Source organism: Crocodylus siamensis, chromosome 4, assembly GCF_052110815.1.
Source record: "Crocodylus siamensis isolate JL-2025a chromosome 4, ASM5211081v1, whole genome shotgun sequence".
In the NCBI taxonomy this organism is placed as follows: Eukaryota; Metazoa; Chordata; order Crocodylia; family Crocodylidae; genus Crocodylus; species Crocodylus siamensis.
In genome coordinates this window covers 155,412,565-155,430,459 of record NC_143398.1, presented here as the reverse complement: position 1 = coordinate 155,430,459, position 17,895 = coordinate 155,412,565, and the positions used below count along the sequence as shown (strand labels likewise).

At 52.5% G+C, this 17,895-nt stretch overlaps 1 protein-coding gene across 1 annotated transcript; it reads left to right on the top strand.

Moving 5' to 3' along the window:
- The first annotated feature begins 8,668 nt into the window (after window positions 1–8,668).
- On the top strand, window positions 8,669–12,426 carry HIGD1B (HIG1 hypoxia inducible domain family member 1B). Its single transcript, XM_090041181.1, has 4 exons — window positions 8,669–8,793; window positions 10,505–10,608; window positions 11,155–11,289; window positions 12,238–12,426. Exons 2-4 carry the CDS (start codon window positions 10,512–10,514, stop codon window positions 12,300–12,302), a joined length of 297 nt encoding a protein of 98 aa, XP_089897307.1. The 5' UTR covers window positions 8,669–8,793; window positions 10,505–10,511; the 3' UTR covers window positions 12,303–12,426.
- The last annotated feature ends 5,469 nt before the right edge of the window (window positions 12,427–17,895 follow it).

The window sequence follows — 17,895 nt, the reverse complement described above, 5'->3', positions numbered from 1 at the left end:
AAAGCAGGCAGGATAGGGGAGTAGTTTTTTCTAATTCAGCCAAGTCCCTGCCTAACAACACCTCTGTTTCCCCATCACCATAAAAGAGTGATCATGATATTTGTCTTCCTACTTGAAGCAGGATGAACATATTGAAGCTTAATACATTCTTCTCTATAAAGTGCTTTGAGACCATGCAATGGAAAGCAAGCTGTGTTCCTGTTATTCTCTCTCCCCAACTCATGCTGTCCTCCCTAATCACCATGTTAGAGGGATACAGAATCCATCAGCTTGGCCTGTGGGACCAGCCCTTACAAGAAAGCCGTGAGGCTGTCAATACCCTGTGTGGATAATAAGTTCTCAGAGAGATCCAGCCAGCTGGCCACATCAGCTGAGACATTCCCCCACTGCCTCTTTCTGAGCTGCTTTCAGTCTTCGATAGCTCCATTGATCTAAGGGTCTTTCAGTTTCTTTGCAAGGTTGTTGTGCCCTGGGTGCAGCACATCCCATGTACAGGCAGTTCTGCATCTTAGTGCTCACAGGCTTCTGCGATCATGAAATCTGAGCGCATAAAAAAACACAGGTTCTGATTTTCCAAAGCAGCTAAGACTTTGGGTGCCCAAAAGAAGATACTTTCAAAAGCGGCCATCACTAAAATGGCTTTCATAGGCCTGAATATGGGGCAATGTTGAAAGCTCAGACCCTATCAGGGTTAGAGGTGAAGGTGCATAAAGCTCTGTGACCATGAATAAGTCAGTTGGCCACATCTGTGGGGGTAAGGCCAGACCAGGCCCTTGAATGTTAGATATTTTGATGTCCAGCTTGGGCAGGAAGGCATGTTAACTGATAAGGGGGGGGAAGAAATGCCACATTTTGAGGGGAAGGAGGAAATAGCTGCTCCCAGACTTAGGAGGTAGAAAAGGTCCCAGGGAGAGATGCAGTCACAGCCCTAAAATAAATGCTTTTATCAAATGCCCATGCCATTTATCACATGACTGGCTCACACCCAGCCTCACATGTAACTCAAAGGATGTGCTGGCTGTACAGTCTACCCCTGTAAAGTAGGATGGGTGAAGCTATAGACAGCCTGGCTACTATATGCAGGGTACCCTATATGAGGCAGGGTGGCTTTGTGGGTAAGGCACTGGAATAGTGTAAAGAGCTGTTCTAGGCTCTGCCACAGACTCCTGGTGAGACCTTGGCAAGTCATTTAATGTCTCTGAGCCTCAGTTTCCCATCAGTAGAACGAGGGTAGGGAAGCTTCTTTCTTCCTGCCCTGCCTCTTGTCAGACTGTGAACTCTTTGGGGAGGGCTTGTATCTCACTCTTTGTCTATGCAGCCCCTGGAATAGGGAGCCTTGATCTAGGTTCTATCTGCTGTAGATCAATCAGGAGAATAATTATTGGTTGGTCCCATGAAATGCTACATGCAAGATGTTGTATGAGTGACCAGGGCCCTGTGGGTTTAAGTCACTAATTCTCTAGTGATGCTGGTACAAGCTGGCTAGAGGAATGAACTCACTAGGCTCAGCTGTAAGCTTCAGCCACGTGCATTACCAAGGCCAGTGCAGTGTGCAATCAAAAAGTGGCTCAGGGTCTGTCCCTGTGAATCCACTGCCCTGAGTCCCAGCTGTGCCAGGAGACCAGGAGCCTGCTCCTTCCCACCGTGTTCCCAGCATCCTGCTAGCTGTTAAACAAAGGACACATGTGTGCACTTACCAGACTGGTTTAACATGCTCCAGAGGAAATAACACAACCCTCAGGAAAACAGCGTGTGGTCTTGAATGTCCAAAAAGACCAATTAGTTTAATGAAGTGGAACATCACAAGCTCCCACGCGCCTCTTCCCTCCTCCCCTCTCTCCCATCTCACTGTCCTGGCATAAGCACCCTTCACCAACTGTGGGCAGAGGGACAATGAGGGCAAGCCCTAGGGGAATGTAGGGGAATTGCACCAAACTGTCCCATTCAAGCATCTTGCTCAAAGAACCCCAGAGTGTCCCTGAGACTGCCATGGGGGTCCCTGAATAATGCTGCCAGATTAGCAATGCTCCAGGGTTTCCCTTTCCACAGGAGATTCTCTGCTGTGCAGGATACGGGAGATGGCGGTATTACTGTCGCGTGTGACTTGGTTTGTCTGTTTAATCAAAAGCTGCTTGTTCCTCAGCCTCAAGGGCTTCTTTACACAGACATTTGCTGGGAGAAAGGAACATGCTGCCGCTGGGCTTGTGCAGTCTGGGTGTAGGGAATAGGCTGTGAAATCTCACTGGGTACATCTACACAACACATTTACTGAGGAGTTGCCTAATTAGCTGTGCAATAAACATTTCAGCATCTACATGTGCAGACCTATTAGGCCACAGAAAACTAATAAATGCTGTTATAGGTTAGTACTTGTAAACACAAGTAGTATCCTGCGGTGGCATTATTTAGTGCACTGCAATGTATGTATAGATGCTGATGGGACTGGCTGGGGCATGAGGGTGCTTCAGTGTGTGGGCTGCCTGTCGTCTAGCCCCGTATTGGAACACCCTTGTGCCCCAGCCAGTCTTTCCACAGCACATTGAGCTGGATCGGAGCAGCCCCCAGCTGGCAGGCTGAACCCCTGGATCCTCTACCAGCTAGGGCTGCTCTGACTCAGCTCAACATGCTGTGGTCCCAGGCACACATGTAGGCATGGTACCCAGGAGCAATTAATTCTGGTGTCATATGTGCTGGAGTTTGTTGCTTTGCATTAATATGCACATGTAGATGCTCCCACTGGCACACAAATAGGTCTCCCTAGGGAATGCACGGCCTGCATGACCAAACCAAGAACACTCATTTCCCAAGTGGACTGGTACCCAGGCAATGAGTCACTTGCTGAGAGACTTCAGGAGGGTCAGCTAGACATAAAAGGATGGGGATATCCTGGGTCATTTTTTAGAGGGACCAGAATGATACTGACTGCAGAGAGTCAAGAGAGATTCTCCAGGATTGGTGGGAAGGAGCTAAAGGAGGTGGATCCCTCGGGGTCTGTGGGCCCCCCCAGCACCTCAGAGATGGCTACCCAGATGGAGCCCATGGCTCTGGGCTCCACGCAGACAGAGCCCCTGGCTCTCGGCTGCAGCAGCTGCCTGTCCCTTTTTCAGGCGCTGGGGCCCGGGAGCATGGCCACCTCCCCGTGTGGGGTCTGCTTCCTTTTTGGGTCTCTGGCGCGCCAGCTGGAGGAGCTCCAGGCCACAGTCCAGAGACTGCGTGCCATCAGGGACTATGAGCAGGAGATCGACTCCTGCTGCCAGGCCCTTCTCCCCTGGGAGCCGGAGGGTAGACCACCGTGTCCCTCCAGGACAAAGGAGGACACCGGGACCTCCCGCTCTGTCCAGTCAGGGGCATGGACCAAGGTGGTCAAGGGCCCTAAGGCCCGCCGCACCGAGGCCCCTGCCCCGCCGGAGCTTAGCAATAGGTACGCACCTCTTACTGCTCCAGCAGAGCCTGCCAAGTTGCCAGCGCCCACAGGCAACACAGGCTCAACTGCAGCTACCGCTCCCCCCCCCCCCCCCCGACAAAACGTAAGGTGTTTGTTGTGGGAGACGCCATCCTGAGGGGGACTAAGGGGGCAATCTGCCACCCCGACCCCTTAGCCCGGGAAGTCTGCTGCTTCCCGGGGGCCCACATCGGGGACATTGCGGAGGGGATCCCTAAGCTCCTCCAGCCCACAGACCACTATCCCATGCTCCTTATTCACATGGACACCAACGACACGGCTCGGAGCGCTCCCAGCCGGGTCATGAGGTGCTACAGGGATTTGGGTGCAGGCTAAAGAGTCTGGGGACACAGGTGGTGTTCTGGTCGATCCTCCCAGTCTCGGGCTGTGGGCTGAGGAGGCAGAGGAGGATCCACATAGTTAACCAGAGACTGCGGCACTGGTGTCATCGGGAAGGCTTTGGCTTCCACAACCACAGCCTGCTCTTTGGCGAGAGAGGCAGCGAGCTGCTGGGAAGAGATGGCCTCCACCTCTCTCCCCTGGGGAGGAGGCTTTTCTCACCCAGACTAGCTGACCTGCTCCACTGGGCTTTAAACTAAGCCCGTTGAGGGACGGGGGGACTACCACCACTGCTGGCCTGCTGAGCAACCCTTGCAAAGCCAGCAGACCAGGGCACTTAAGGAAGCCCACCCCTGCCCCAGCCCTGGTACAATCTGTGGGCAAGGCAAGAGCCCCCAAGGGGACGCTCGCCTGCCTGTACACAAATGCCAGGAGCTTGGGGAATAAGCAGGAGGAGCTCGTCCTCCTGCTCAATGCAAATAACTATGATGTCACTGGGATAACGGAGACCTGGGGGGACTCCATCCATGACTGGACCATGGGTATAGATGGCTATACCCTGTACAGGAGGGATTGTGTAGATAAAAGGGGCGGGGGTGTAGCTCTCTATGTTAAGGAAAGCTACGCATTCCTGCAAGCTGATATAGGTGACCAGGGTGGATGACTGGAGACCCTCTGGGTTAAAATCCGTGGGGAACATGCCACAGGGGACACAACCGTGAGAGTCTACTACAGACCTCCCACCCAAAGTCCTGAGCTTGACCAGAAGTTCGCCCGGGAACTGGATGAGGCCGCATGCTCCAGGACCTTGGTTGTCCTGGGTCACTTCAGTTACCTGGACATCTCGTGGGAGGATCAGTCAGCAGAATCCGTGCAGTCACAAAGCTTCCTCTCGTGCGTGGATGACCTGTACCAGACTCAAGATGTCTACGGGCCAACGAGAGGCAAAGCGCTGCTCGACCTGGTACTGGCTACTGGGGATGACCTAATTGGCGACCTAGTGATCAATGGGAAGCTGGGTGACAATGACCACGAGCTCATCACCTTCACCATCTGCCGTAAAGCTGCAACTCAGTCAGCAACACGGAAGTCCTTGACTTCAGGGCACAGCTCCTTCCAGCTGCAAACCAGCTGGGACCTAAGTACCTAAGGAGCGAAGTCTCTCACAGTGAGTTCAAAGCTGGGTGAGAAAGAGTTTCCTGGCATACAAAAGCCTTTGAGAGTGCAAATATTCTCCTGTTCTGTATCAGAATGAAGCCAAGAGCTTTTAAAATGACAAAGCAGAAGGAAGATACCCTCCCCAACCCCACGTGAGTTAGCTTTCCCTGACTCCCACCAGGAGGGAGTTGAACTCTAGTTTCTCCAAACCCAGCTGCACGCTCCAAAGTCCAGGCTATTGGGAGTGAGACGGGGTTGTATGTTTCTCTTCCATATAAAAAATTCCACCCAAACTGAAACAGATATGTCTACGCCCAGGAAAAGCTGTGGCTTTGATGAGGCAGACTTTCCACGGAAAAGCCATCCCACTGGACTATCCCCAACTGGCTTGCCCTAAGGTTGTTATTTCAGTGTTACAGTTCGGAAGGGAATTGTTTGCAAGGCATCACCCTCCCTCTTGGCATCCCACCATCCACATCCAGGTGGCAGGTGGGCACCAAGCACCTCTGCTGGAGGGAAGTGGCTGCGGGGGTTGATGTGAGGAAAATAATATGACTGTGGAAGCATGCTCTGCGGGGGGAGGGTGTTTCTAGGTGGGGTGTTCCTGTGCCCTCAGCCTCACCCAGAACAGAAGTTCTTGCAGAGGCCATAAAGAGCCCAGGTGCTGAGAACAAAGTGGCTGGCCTGCTGTGAACTCCTAGCGAGAGGAAGCAGGAGGGTCAAGCCAGCCTGGCTGCTTCACCCTGTTGGGGCGTGGGGGAGCATGCGAGAGAGCACGCAGCCTGCTTGGGAAATTACTGTTTATCTCTTTCCCTCTTGCCCCTGGGAATTCCCAGGGTCCGACAGCCCCGGCTCCCAGCCCTCTGCACTAATGAGAGGTCAGCGTTTTCCAGCCGTGCTCCCCTGCGAGCTGGGACAGTGGAATGTCGCTGGCTTTGGCCAGGACTTCTGACCCCAGGCCCCCAGTAAACATCCTGCCTGAGACTAAAACAGCTCCCTCCTCCCATCTGGTGGGAACATCACAATGGCGGGTGGGGGTGGTGGGGAGGACTGGGCTGTGTCATGCTCTCCATCTGTTCTCTCCCATCTCGCCATTGGCTCAGTCAGGCTCCTGGCCTTATGCTGCTCATTCAGAAGTTACTGGGCCACATCCCCCTCCCAGCCACACTGGTGCTTGCCAGTGACTCTGCTCCTTCTACTGATGCCAATGGGCTGGGGACTGTGTGGCTGGGACATTTGTGTCTGGCACTAGGCGAGAATCTAGAACAAGGCTGAGGCCTGCAGCATGGGCAACTGGTGCCTCCTGAGTCTGGGGGAGCACCCACAGAAGCCAGCGGTGGCATCGGCAGTGGGGACAGAGCTGGCGAGCACCTGCAGGTGCTGCTGGCTGCGTCGGTAGTGGGGACAGCCTTGTTGGGGGGGGGGCATGTGCTCCCCCTGCCCACATGCCTCCCCTACCAGTTGCCTGTGGCCTGCAGGTTACTCTAAGCTGGAATTGACATCTGGCTGTACTGCATGGCCTTGAGCAAACTGCTCTATGCCTCAGTTTACCTTTCTATAAATTGGGAGGAATGACACCAACCTCTTCTGTGCCATGCTCTGACTCCTCTGGATGAACACGCGAGGTGGAAGTCCCAGCTCCTGGTGAAGCAGGACCTCTGCTTGGCTTCTTCCCATTGCTACAATTTGGTTATCTTAGCTGGGCTTCCCAACACAGTCACATGCCCCAGGAGAAAGGAACCTATTTTGAATGTTAGCTGGGGTGTGGACGTGTTGTCCTCTGGGGAATACGTGCTAATGGTTCATTCAGCCCTGTCTGTTTATAGAACTGCTTCTTTCACAGGGTATCTTTCTGGGAGACAGCCAGGGGCTGCCCTCACCCTGCTCACACTTCATGGCCTATTTATGAAGTCATTGCAGCTGATGAAGGAAAACCCAGCTCCCTAATGTCCCAGGCAAGCGCTCTGCTGCTGAGCTAGTACATGGGGTCACACTAGTGTGTTGCAATCAGTCTCCTCACCAGACATTGCTTTCAACCTCTCCCTTTGCCCCAACGCAGAACTTGGGTGTACTGTTGCTTTGGGCACAGCAGAAGCAGGGAAGTCACTGGAAGTGCCTCACATCCAGCCTGTCCCTATGAGGGACAAGGCATGTGAGCTACAGGATGCTAGATGGGATTCCTGGCTGTGAGTACTCTGGCATGTGCTGAAGGGGGGAGGCAGGACTAGGTCACTACAGTGAGGTATATGGAAGGTGAGTGGGGGCAGTCAGGCTGGAGTCCTTTGTGGAAAGCTGTAGGAACTTCCTCCCTTCACACACTCATTCAAAATGGGCTGGCAGGACAGAGCCTGGATGCCCAGCAGAGCTTTTCTACAGTCAACATCATCATCGCCTGAGGGGAGTGTGAGGAAAGACCATGAGGCGGTCAGTTAAACCCACTGACCACAGTGTGTTATCCCCTACCGCGGTGCTCGGCCCACAGAGGATGTGGGCTTATTGAAGCTCCTGCTCCACGGACTGCCCTCACAGCTTGAGCCTCTCCCTCCACCAAAGGCAAAACAAGAGTCGAGGGCTGCACGTTGGGCAAATCCAGACATAAAGGGCAAAGTTTAATAGTGAGAGAATTAACCATTTCTTTGAGAGAAAGGTCTGAGGTGCCTCCCATACCCTGTGTTAGAGGCTGGATTTCAGACACCCTTTGTCAGTGGGGTTCCTATTGGCCAGACCTGGCCCTAGCGCTCTCTGTTGAGGCAGTGATAGATCCAGGTCTGGTGTGGCCAGGTCTTCCCATGCCTTGTAAAGGGCACATTAGTGCCTAATAAAGGGGCCAGGAATCTGCTGGGAGCCAGGTACCTAAAAATTAGGTGTAGCAATGTCTATTATTTTGTACCTCTATGTCTTTTTTCTTGGATCAAACCCCTCGTAGGCTATGATCTACTCACCTTCTTACCCTTATATTTGTTAACCAAAACAACTGACCTCCCAGTGTCCCGTGCTGTAAGGAGTCCTCTGACTATTCCCAGGGCTCTTCTCTGAGCTTTTCCCAATATATTAACAGCATCCTTGTATTGCAGACACCAGCACTGGGAACAGTCTTCCAGTGGCAGTCATTGCCATGCCGAGGACAACAATACTACTACATCCTTACTCCTGCATGAGCTCCCCCCTTCACCTCATGGATCACTTTAGCCTGTGTGAGCTCAGCATTACCCTGGGAGCTCACATCCAACTACTATCCACCCTGACTCTTTCTCATCCTGCTAACACAGCTTGCGTCTTTTGTTCCTACATCTATATTTTTGCATTTAGCCACATATAAAGACTGATTGCTTGGTTGTACCCAGCCTACTGAGTGACCCATCATTTCCATTCCTTGCTGCTCCCCCTGCCCTGTGTCACTCAAAGCTTTAACAGTCACCAATAACACGCTCTAAGAACTGGACCCACAACAGGCAGTGCAACCCTGAGCACCTGGTGTGGGAGGGGACATTTAGGCACTTGGTAGGTGGAAAACCCAGCTCCTGGTTCCCAAGCTGCCTAAAAGTGGGATCCACAGAAGTCTCAGTACCCAGCAAATCCTCTACCCTGGAAAGAGGTGCTGGGGTTTGGCAGACAAAGAGTTAAAGCCCCTGTAAGGGATGCCAATTTGCCAGCCCCATCTCCACTCCCTTTCCCCACTCCCCTCCCTTTAACATCAAATGCATAGAGAACCAAGCTGGTGACTTTGCTGTAACCTCAAAGTGATGGGATGGGAAATGTCCCAGCAGACTCCACACAAACACGCCTATAAGGCCAGATGGAGTGGAGATCCTGCACTGGCAGCTGCGGACCTAACCCAGGAATGCTGCAAGGAGGTGAGTACTAGCAGCCCAGTGTCAGCTGGCACATGGCACTGGACAGCTCTGGAGGGCAGGGTGGGTGTGGGCTGCTCCCCACCAGGGCAGAGCCCTGCTACTGCCTAGTGCACTTCAGGGCACTCTTGCAATCCAGTTCACAAGTCACCTAGATGTAGGATCAGGGTCTCAGCTCAAGGCCTTGCAAGCATTAGAGAGCACAGGTTTGCCTGGGTATAGCCTGTGGGTTTGTCACCAGAGAAGTTTGGAAGGAAATGGGTTTGGAGGTAACAGCCTCCTGGAATCCTTGCCCTGGTCACATGGCAAGCATTGCCCCCATGGCTCATCATGGCTGCAGGGCATTAGCAATGGACATCCTCTTGCAGTCAAGGCCAGCTTGTTCCACCCAGACAAAGGCAGCATTTTCTGGGGAGCAGAGGCAGTGATGGGAAGGCAGGACTCCTGGGCAGAGGTTTAGCTAGTGATTTGTGTACCCTCGATAGAGATGTGTGTGTGTGGGTGAGACACAGGGGTTGTGCCAAGGGCCAGAGAGCTGGAAGATGGGAGTGAGGGGGAGGTGGAAGGGAAGGAGGGCCAAACTCCGGAGGGCCTTATCTGATGCCAGCCATGGCTGCCATTGTGCGTGCTCCCCAGGAGGACACCATTTTGGCACTCTTCCATCGAAATTGGTATCTTGGGCCCATGCCCTGCTCTCCCAGCCCTCCTTATACTACTTTGTCTGGGTTCAATATCCAGGCCTCAGAGGTTGTACTATTGGTGGGACTAGAACCAGGAGTCCTGACTCCCACTCCCTACTTGAGCCTTAAGACCATTTTACCCCAGTGGCACAGAGGACAAATGTGGACCCTCACAGTGTCATTTCCCCCAGTTGCTTTGCTTATGGCTATGGTGTAGCCCCAGACTGTAGCAAATCAGTAACACCTTACCTTCTTCTTCACCTCAGGCACCTTGATGGAGTTTTATATCAGCTATTTCCCTTCAAGAAATCATAGGAAAGTAGGGCTGGAAGGGACTTCTGGAGATGGTCATGAAATTTGGGGATCATGAACTTTGGCATCATACAGGCCCCTTGATATATTCTAGCCGTAGAATAGCTAGTGCCAATGCCCACATACTTGCACCAAAGATGCAGCAGCTCAGGCCAGCTGAGGTTTGGCTAGCAGAATGGGTGAGAGCACAATGACTAGGTGCAGGCAAGTCAGAGAGGCTGGAGCCTAGCTGGCATCTCAAAAACCTGATGCAGCCCCAAGATGAGGGTACAACTGGGAGTGGGGCACAGAAGAGAAAGGAGTGGGACATCTGGGAACCTGCCCTCCTCTCCCTTCATAGTTAATAGGAAGAATAGCCCAGCAGTTGGCACAGGGACCTGGGAATTCACAAGCAGTAGCAGAGCAGAGCTGGGCTGGGCAGCCTTTTTCTGCAGAAGTCAGCACTCCTGATGGTCTGGTTTTCCCACATCTACACTAGGGAGAGAAGGGGCAGGCAAGGGTTTGGCTGGTTTATGTTGTAGAGGACTTTGAGCCTTGCAGCTGGTGCTGCACATGCTGAAGGCACAAAGGTGCAGGAGCTGTCACTTGAAGACAAGGCATAGGCACCGAGGGCATGCTGGGGGCATGTGGTGTGCAACTCTCCAGCTAGGATGTACGTAGGGTAGAGGGCTGGCAGGTATTGTTGGGTTCATGGGGTCTTGGCTGTCACCATCTGTGTGCAGGGAAAGGATGTCAACAAGCAAAAGCCAGTGGGTCCCTGAGCACGAAGACACAGCCTACACCAAGCTCCTGCAGAAGGTGCACAACTCCCCCTTCATGCTTGTTGGTGAGTAGGAGCAGAGAAGTGAGCAAGGGGACCCCCCAGGAGCTGCTCCACCTGCCCCAGGTGTGGGTGGGTGCTCCCAGCTGGGTCAAAGCCCAGTGAAGACAGAAGTGGAGGCAGGACTGGAAGAGCTACATGCCAGGAGGTCACTTTCACAGCACCTGCCCTGCACTGTGCTTTTCCCTATATACATTCCCTTGAGCTTCAAGTGACAACATGCATTTAGAGACCTTCCTCCCCTCCCCAGCCCAGCGAGGCACTTCCTACAGCAGCTCAGCACAGAGCACTCAAAGGAGCTGCAATGGGTACAACCTCAGGGACTGGGGAAGGGAAAAGGTTAGCTCCAGAGCACCATCCAACTCCTATCAGGTCCATGTGCTGGCCAGCTCCCACAAGTTTGGTCACACTAAGGACAGAGGCTGCCATAGGGAGCACAGTAGAGGCATGTAACCCAAATGCTAGGACAGCCTTCATCCCATCAAGACCCAATCTTCCTGCCTGCCTCAGCAGATGTCTTGGTTAATCTAGGTGCTCTGTGTTCTTTAACAGGTCTAGGAAGCTTTGTCATGGTGGTAGCTTATGGAGTCTACCTCCTGAAGGGTAGGGGGAAGATGAAGATGTCTTTGCACCTGATCCACACTCAGATGGCTGCCCAGGCCTGTGCGGTTGGGGCCATCACCCTGGGTGAGTGATGTCTGAGCAAAACCTTTGAATGGGTGGTGGGAAACCAGGGAGTTGGGGGTGTGTGCGTGTGTGTCCTTAAACACTATGTAGTCACCTGGTACTACTTGAATTTGGCTCTAAATAGAAGACAATACTTTTTTTGCACTGTAGAATAGGGCCAGAGTGCTCCTGATCTACCCAGGGATAGGAGGGGATCATTTTCTTCACTACCTCTAGGCTGCTGCTGAATTTAAAGAAGCACACGTAAATCATGGAACTTTCATGTTACTTTCACGGGGCTGAGAACAGCATCTCCTTTCATCCAGACTGGGCAGAAAAGCCTAACATCCTCTCTCTTCCCCTCTTGAGACTTAGACAAGTATTTGAGACTAAGCAGACACTTGCACTCTGAGAATGCTGCATGGACAGGCTGGCTGGGCTGGGGGCCAAATACATGAGAACTACAAAGATAAACACCACTCAAAGCAAGAGGTGTATGTAAAACTTCTGGACTCCAAGAGCAGCAGAAATGCTCTGTGGAACATGCCGTTAGCAAATTCCACCAGGTCCAGCCCCTCATGAAAGCTCTCCCCACACTTTTGTGATGTAGATGGGTGCAGGATCCTTGCTCTCCAGCCCTGTTCCTGCTTTAGCAACCACCCTTTGTCACTGGGCCAGTGGGTATCACTTTCATCAAGACATTTTAACTGAGAATCAGACCTCCTGATTGACAGCATCCACTTTGATCTTCTGCACAGACCAGAACCTCAGCCAGTGACTCCTGCCTTGTGCCCCACAGTGCATGACTGAACAGCAGCAGCTCTGTACTCCAGTGCTGTCTGCTTCTGCTTTGAAGCAGTGGGGGAAGCAACCCAGTTACAAGGATGATGCTACAGCAGTGCAAGTGATGTAGCTGATTCCTGCCCACACCTCTGGAGGCCTGCACTGATACCACTTCCTCTCTTGCAGGCACAACCCACACCATGTACAAAGACTACATGCTGAAGCCATCCACAGACAGAGCCCAGAAATAAACCAGAGGAAGCTGCATGGTCTCTTCCACTTGAGTGCACAGAGGTGTGCCTGTGGTCAATAAGCAGCAATCTCTTGCAGAACCCAAGGCCCCTGCAGTCAAACCCTTTCTGCTGTACATCTAACAACCCCTGCTTTCACTTTTCATAAAGTCACATCTAAAGGCAAAAGAAGGATCACACAGAGTTGGTGTCAAGGAAGCTGCTGGGAGGCTGTGCTTGCCACTGGGCTGTGCAGGGCTGTGAGTAGGGACTCTTGGGCTCTTTCTGCAACTCACAGAGGGAATGTGGTGAGGGGTTTGGGCTTGGTTTGGTTCTCACTTGTACTAGGGATGCTGTGTCTAATAGGTAGGTAAAATGACCATGGCCTTCAGCAAGGTAGGAATGGGTGTGGGAGCACCATGGACAAGTGGCGCTAAATAGGGAAAAGAGAAAAGATGCTCTTGTGGTTAAAGCCCAGGCCCATGACCTAGGCGACATACATTCAATCTCCTTCTTTTAACCAGGTCCTTCCTCACCCTTTGTCCATGGTGCATACTCAGGATAAGGAACTGGACTCCTGTAGAGGCATGTACACAGAGCAGAGCTACCCACCATTAAAACTATCACCCAACCCCCTCCTGCACAGGAGCTGTCTTACCCTGGACATAGAGGCTTACATGCAATTGGTGTCTCCGTTTACCTTTATGGTACTTGGGACTGCAAGGAGAGCTGGTTACTGGTACCCAGGAGAAAGCTGAACTCCCAAATAACTACTTCACCTTGGTCTTTCACCAGACCAAGGGGAAAACAATGCCAGGTAGAGTACAGGATAAGCACGGTAGCAATAATCACCTTCCTACTACTGCCATAGAATTGCATATAACCTATTAAAAAAATTAGACATATACAAGTCAGCGAGACTGGATGATCTTCATCCAAGAGTGCTGAAGGAGCTGGCCAGTCATTGTGGAACCCCTGGTGAAATACTTCCACAACTGGTGGTGCTCTGGAGAAGTTCCTGAGGACTGGAAGATGGCCAGTGCTGTGCCCACCCACAAGAAGAGCAGGAGGGAGAATCTGGGTAACTATAAGCCAATCAGCCTAACTTCCATCCTAGGGAAAATCCTAGAAAACCTCAAGGACTCTTTCTGTGATAAGCTTGTGAAAGGTAAGATTCTGAATGACAGCCAGCATAGCTTCATCATAGGCAGGTCTTGCTTTACCAACCTCATGTCCTTCTATGACCAGGTAACTCGCCACCTGGACGAGAGAACAGGTTGACATTATATACCTTGACTTCCAAAAAGCTTTTGATCTAGTATCCCACAATGTCCCCGCAAGAAAATTGGAGGATTGTGGGCTCAACTCCGAGACAGTCAGGTGGGTGAGAAACTGGCTGCAGGACAGGACCCAGAGTTGTAGTGAACAGATCTGTGTCATCCTGGCGAGAAGTGGGCAGCAGTGTCCCGCAGAGGTTGGTGCTTGGTCCAGTACTTTTCAATGTCTTTATTAATGATTTGGATGTGGGGGTGAAGAGCTCCCTGGCCAAGTTTGTGGATGACACCAAGTTATAGGGAAGCCTGAAGATGGGTTACAGGCCTGTGCAAAGCAGCTAGTATTTGCTTTGGATTTGGCCAATCTGGGGTACAGTGATTCCATTCGGAGATTTGAATCACTGTCCTGATTCAATTCAGTCGAATCTCCAAATCAGCCAGGCCAGGCCCATCTCCTGCCCCTTGCTCAGCCGGACAATGGCTGCCTTGCCTGCCCCAGCTCCCAGCGCTGGGTGGGGGGAGCCCCAGCTCAGCAGGTGCTGCTGGGTGGGGAGGAATCCCTGCTGCTCCCCACTGCCCCATGCTGTGTGGGGGGGCTCTGCATGAGCCCCTACTCTGCCCCCCCAACCCCCTCATAGGTACCCCACATGGGCCAGCTCCGGACCTTTAAGAATTAAAAAAAACCTGAAGAAACCCCAGGACTCTCCACTGCTGCTGATGAGGGGCAATCCCTGCTGCCCCGTGCCACGTGGGGGCTCTGCAGGAGCCCCCGAGGCTGCACCAGGAGCAGCAAGTCCCAGGGCTTTTCTCCACTTTTTCTTTTCTTAAAAGGCCAGAGCCCTGGCAGGTGGGAGAGCCAAGGGGATGCTGGGGGGAGCGGGGTCAAGGGGGCTCATGCAGAGTCCCCCCATGAAGTGTGGGGCAGTGGGGATCACCCCCTGCCTGGCAGCACCCAGTGAGCACCAAAGTTTTTTTGTTTTTGTTTTTTTTTTAAAGCACCGGGAGCTGGGGCAGGCAGGGCAGCCATGGGGGGCTGGCAGGGTTCCCCCTCATGGTCCCCTCCCCCAGCCCCACCTCCCCCACCCCTAGTACTTACCAGCTTGGAGTGGCTGCAGCTCCCTGCTGCATTTGCCAGGGACTGCCTGAATCATCAAAGCTCTCTGAATCTTTGCCGAAGATTTGGAGAGCTTTGAATTGATTCGGACCTTTAAATTGGCCCTGATTCAATTCAATTTGGATTCAGAGATTCGGCCACCAAATTGGACCAAATCTCCTCCAAATCTAATCACTACCTAAAACTTCACACAGCCCTAACAGATACAGGCAGATCTAGACAGGTTAGCAAGTCGGGCGGATCGGAATCTGATGAAGTTCAATGTCGAGAAACAAAGTGCTCCACCTCAGGATGAGCAACTCCCAACACAGTTACACGCTTGGCAGCACCAAACTGACTAGCACCATGAATGAAAGGGACCTGGGGGTAATAATGGACCACAGTATGAATATGAGCCAGCTGTGCGATGCTGTAGCAGCCAGTATGGCAAATAATACTCTGGCATGCATCAATCGATGCATCTCCAGCAAAATCAAGGTGATTCTTCCACTGTAGTCAGCAATGGTGAGACTGCAGCTGGAGTACTGCCTCCAGTCCTGGGCACCACTTTAACAAGGACATGGACAAGCTTCAGAGAGTCCAAAGAAGAGCCACCTGTATGATCAGAGTCTTAAAAGCAAAGCCATACAAGGAAAGGCTGAGGGATCTGGGACTCTTCAGCCTGAGGGAAAGAAGGCTGAGAGGGGACCTGGTAGCAGCTTACCGCTACACTAGGGGAGTACAGCAAGGGCTTGGTGAACAACCGTCCACTACGGCACCCGAGGGGAAAACCAGGAGTAATGGCCACAAACTCCTGGAAGACCATTTCAGACTCAACATTAGGAAAAACTTCTTCACAGTCAGGGTGTCCAGACTGTGGAATAAGCTCCCTCCAGAGGTGCTGCAATCACCTACCCTGGAAATCTTCGAGGAGACTGGACGGTCACCTTGCTGGGGTCACCTGACCCCCAGTTGTCTTTCCTGTTTGGTGCAGGGGGGTGGACCCAATTATCTTCCAAGGGCCCTTCTGACCTTACAATCTATGCATCTGTGACCCAACCTGCCCCCATGCCCAGGACTGCGCTAGTCTGAGAAGCTCAGTAACTCTCTTGCCTAAGTCTAGCAAGGATCCAGGCATCAAGTGTTTCTCTGCTTGAGAGACTCCCCACCCCCAGCCAGTGACTGCCAGAGCAAGCCTAACCCATGCTGACTGGACTGGTCTCCTCACAAAACACAGTAGGGCCACTTCTTTCTCAAACCCTACTAGTTGGACTCTCTCTTACAGAGGTGCCTAGCGGATATAGCTTTTACCAAAGTGGTGCTCTGGATTCTCCCAAGCTCCTCATTAGATCTGGCCCTCAGGTGTGTGGTGTAGGGATGGTCTCCAGGTACTGTTGCAGCTTAAAGATCCACCAACTCCACGGGGATGCAGCGCAGGGCAAGGAAGAGGTGCACATCTGGGTCAGCCAGAACTCCCCTCTACATTACCCAGGAGCTTAAACCTTTTGTTAAACAGTTATTGCCAAGGAAAAGGAGATCACAGTGGGGGCTCAGGAGCTCTCCCACCCTGCTGCAAGAGGCAGGGGAACAGATACAAGCGGGTCTTGCTCTGGGGAGTGATACCTTGAACATCAATCCTCCAAGCTGTCTGAGGGATAGGACAGCCTACCCCCTGCCTCTGACAAGCCAGAGAGCAAGGGCAGATGCCTCAGTAGCTCAGGCTGCTGTAAAACTATATCTCTAGTACCCTTGTCCTGTGCTACTGCACTTGGAGAGTGGGACAAGTGGCACTTGGCAACAGGCCCTGTGGTCCCAGTCCCCTCCAAGAGGCCAATTCCTCCCTTCTCCCAGCCTACTCTCTAGAACCCATAACAGGCAGCTACATATGGTTTACAAGATGAGGAGCTAAGCTCTGCCATAGGGCCCAGCTCCCTCCATCCCTACAACCTCCTCAGCCATGCACTCCTCTGCCTCCCTGCCATAAGGACAGGAGGTGTGGCCTTGGGCTGTGTGCCTTGCTACCTGTCACTGAGCATGGGGTGCTCAGACCAGAGTACCAGTTCATGCACTCAGGACTCATTAGAGCTTATTCCCTGTTGACAGTACTTGGACACCCACAGGACTTTCAGCCTCACCTTGTGCATGGACATCAAGGCACACCTGAATTAACCACAAAAAAAGGGGCAGGCGTGTCCAGCCTCTGCTGGTTTCCCTCTGCCTACAGGAATGGCTGGGAGATGCAGAAAGAGGTCATGAGGGAGGGGGACCTTGCTTAAGCAATTACTAAGGGGCATCTCACCCTGTGTGGATAGGGTAAGGTCCATAAGAAGCATGCATTCATACAGGTTTGGAAAGTCTCAGAACCAGAGCAGGACATTAGCTCTGTTAGCCCCAATGCAAAAGGCTGGGAAGAGGCACAGAAGCAGGTAGTCTGCTATCTATGCTCATACCAAGTATGACTCAAGCAGGGGCTTCGCAAACTTTGGCCCTGTCCAACTGCAAGGGACGAGCAGCAGAGGTGTGGGAGGGAGGTCAGTGCCACCAGCCACCTTGTCACTGGCTCCTCTTCAAAGGCTGACAGAAAATGAGACAGCCGTTGCGACAACTGTATGTGAAGCAAACCCCACACTTTCTGCACAGCCACTGAACAGCAGGCAGAGGAGAAGGAGTCTGGCCTCCCTCTGTGCTAAGCTGCCCTCAAGGCAAAGATGGGCTATAAGGTGTTTGACATGAACAGTGCTGTGAGCTAAGGTGAGAAGGGCCAAGAAGATTTACAGAGATGAGCAGAAAAGGTAAAGTCCGGAGCATGAGTACTCAGTGCTATCTATGAACCTGCCACAGCTGCCCATAAGTGCTCTAGAAAGAATAAGGTGTCTGCACAGAAAGAAGCAGCTACAGCAACTGACGCAGGACCCCAATCACCTGGACTTAGGACCCAAGGGCTCCAAATCTCTCTCTCCAGAAAAGGGAGCACTTACCCTGCCATGTCACATGACTGAGTGATTCACATTTTGCTGTCAGTTGCATTTATATTACTGCCTTACCTGGCACATGCTCCCCAGAAAGCAAGGGGCACAGGGATTGGGATGCATGGGAACATTGGTGACCACTGGGTGGTGTGGTTTAAGAACAGTCAGCACAAGAGGTCTGTGCTAATTACATGGCTCCAGGGTTCACTATGTGTGCTCTGAACCAAGAGGCTCTCCCTTCCAGGAAAGCAGATGGCAAATGAGGACACAGACACAGC

Excerpts from the sequence above, each read along its gene's own strand:
- HIGD1B (XM_090041181.1), top strand. The coding sequence starts at position 10,512 with ATGTCAACAAGCAAAAGCCAGTGGGTCCCTGAGCACGAAGACACAGCC. Across the intron at positions 10,609-11,154 it reads CTCCCCCTTCATGCTTGTTG|GTCTAGGAAGCTTTGTCATG; the intron begins GTGAGTAGGAGC and ends GTTCTTTAACAG. Across the intron at positions 11,290-12,237 it reads GGTTGGGGCCATCACCCTGG|GCACAACCCACACCATGTAC; the intron begins GTGAGTGATGTC and ends CCTCTCTTGCAG.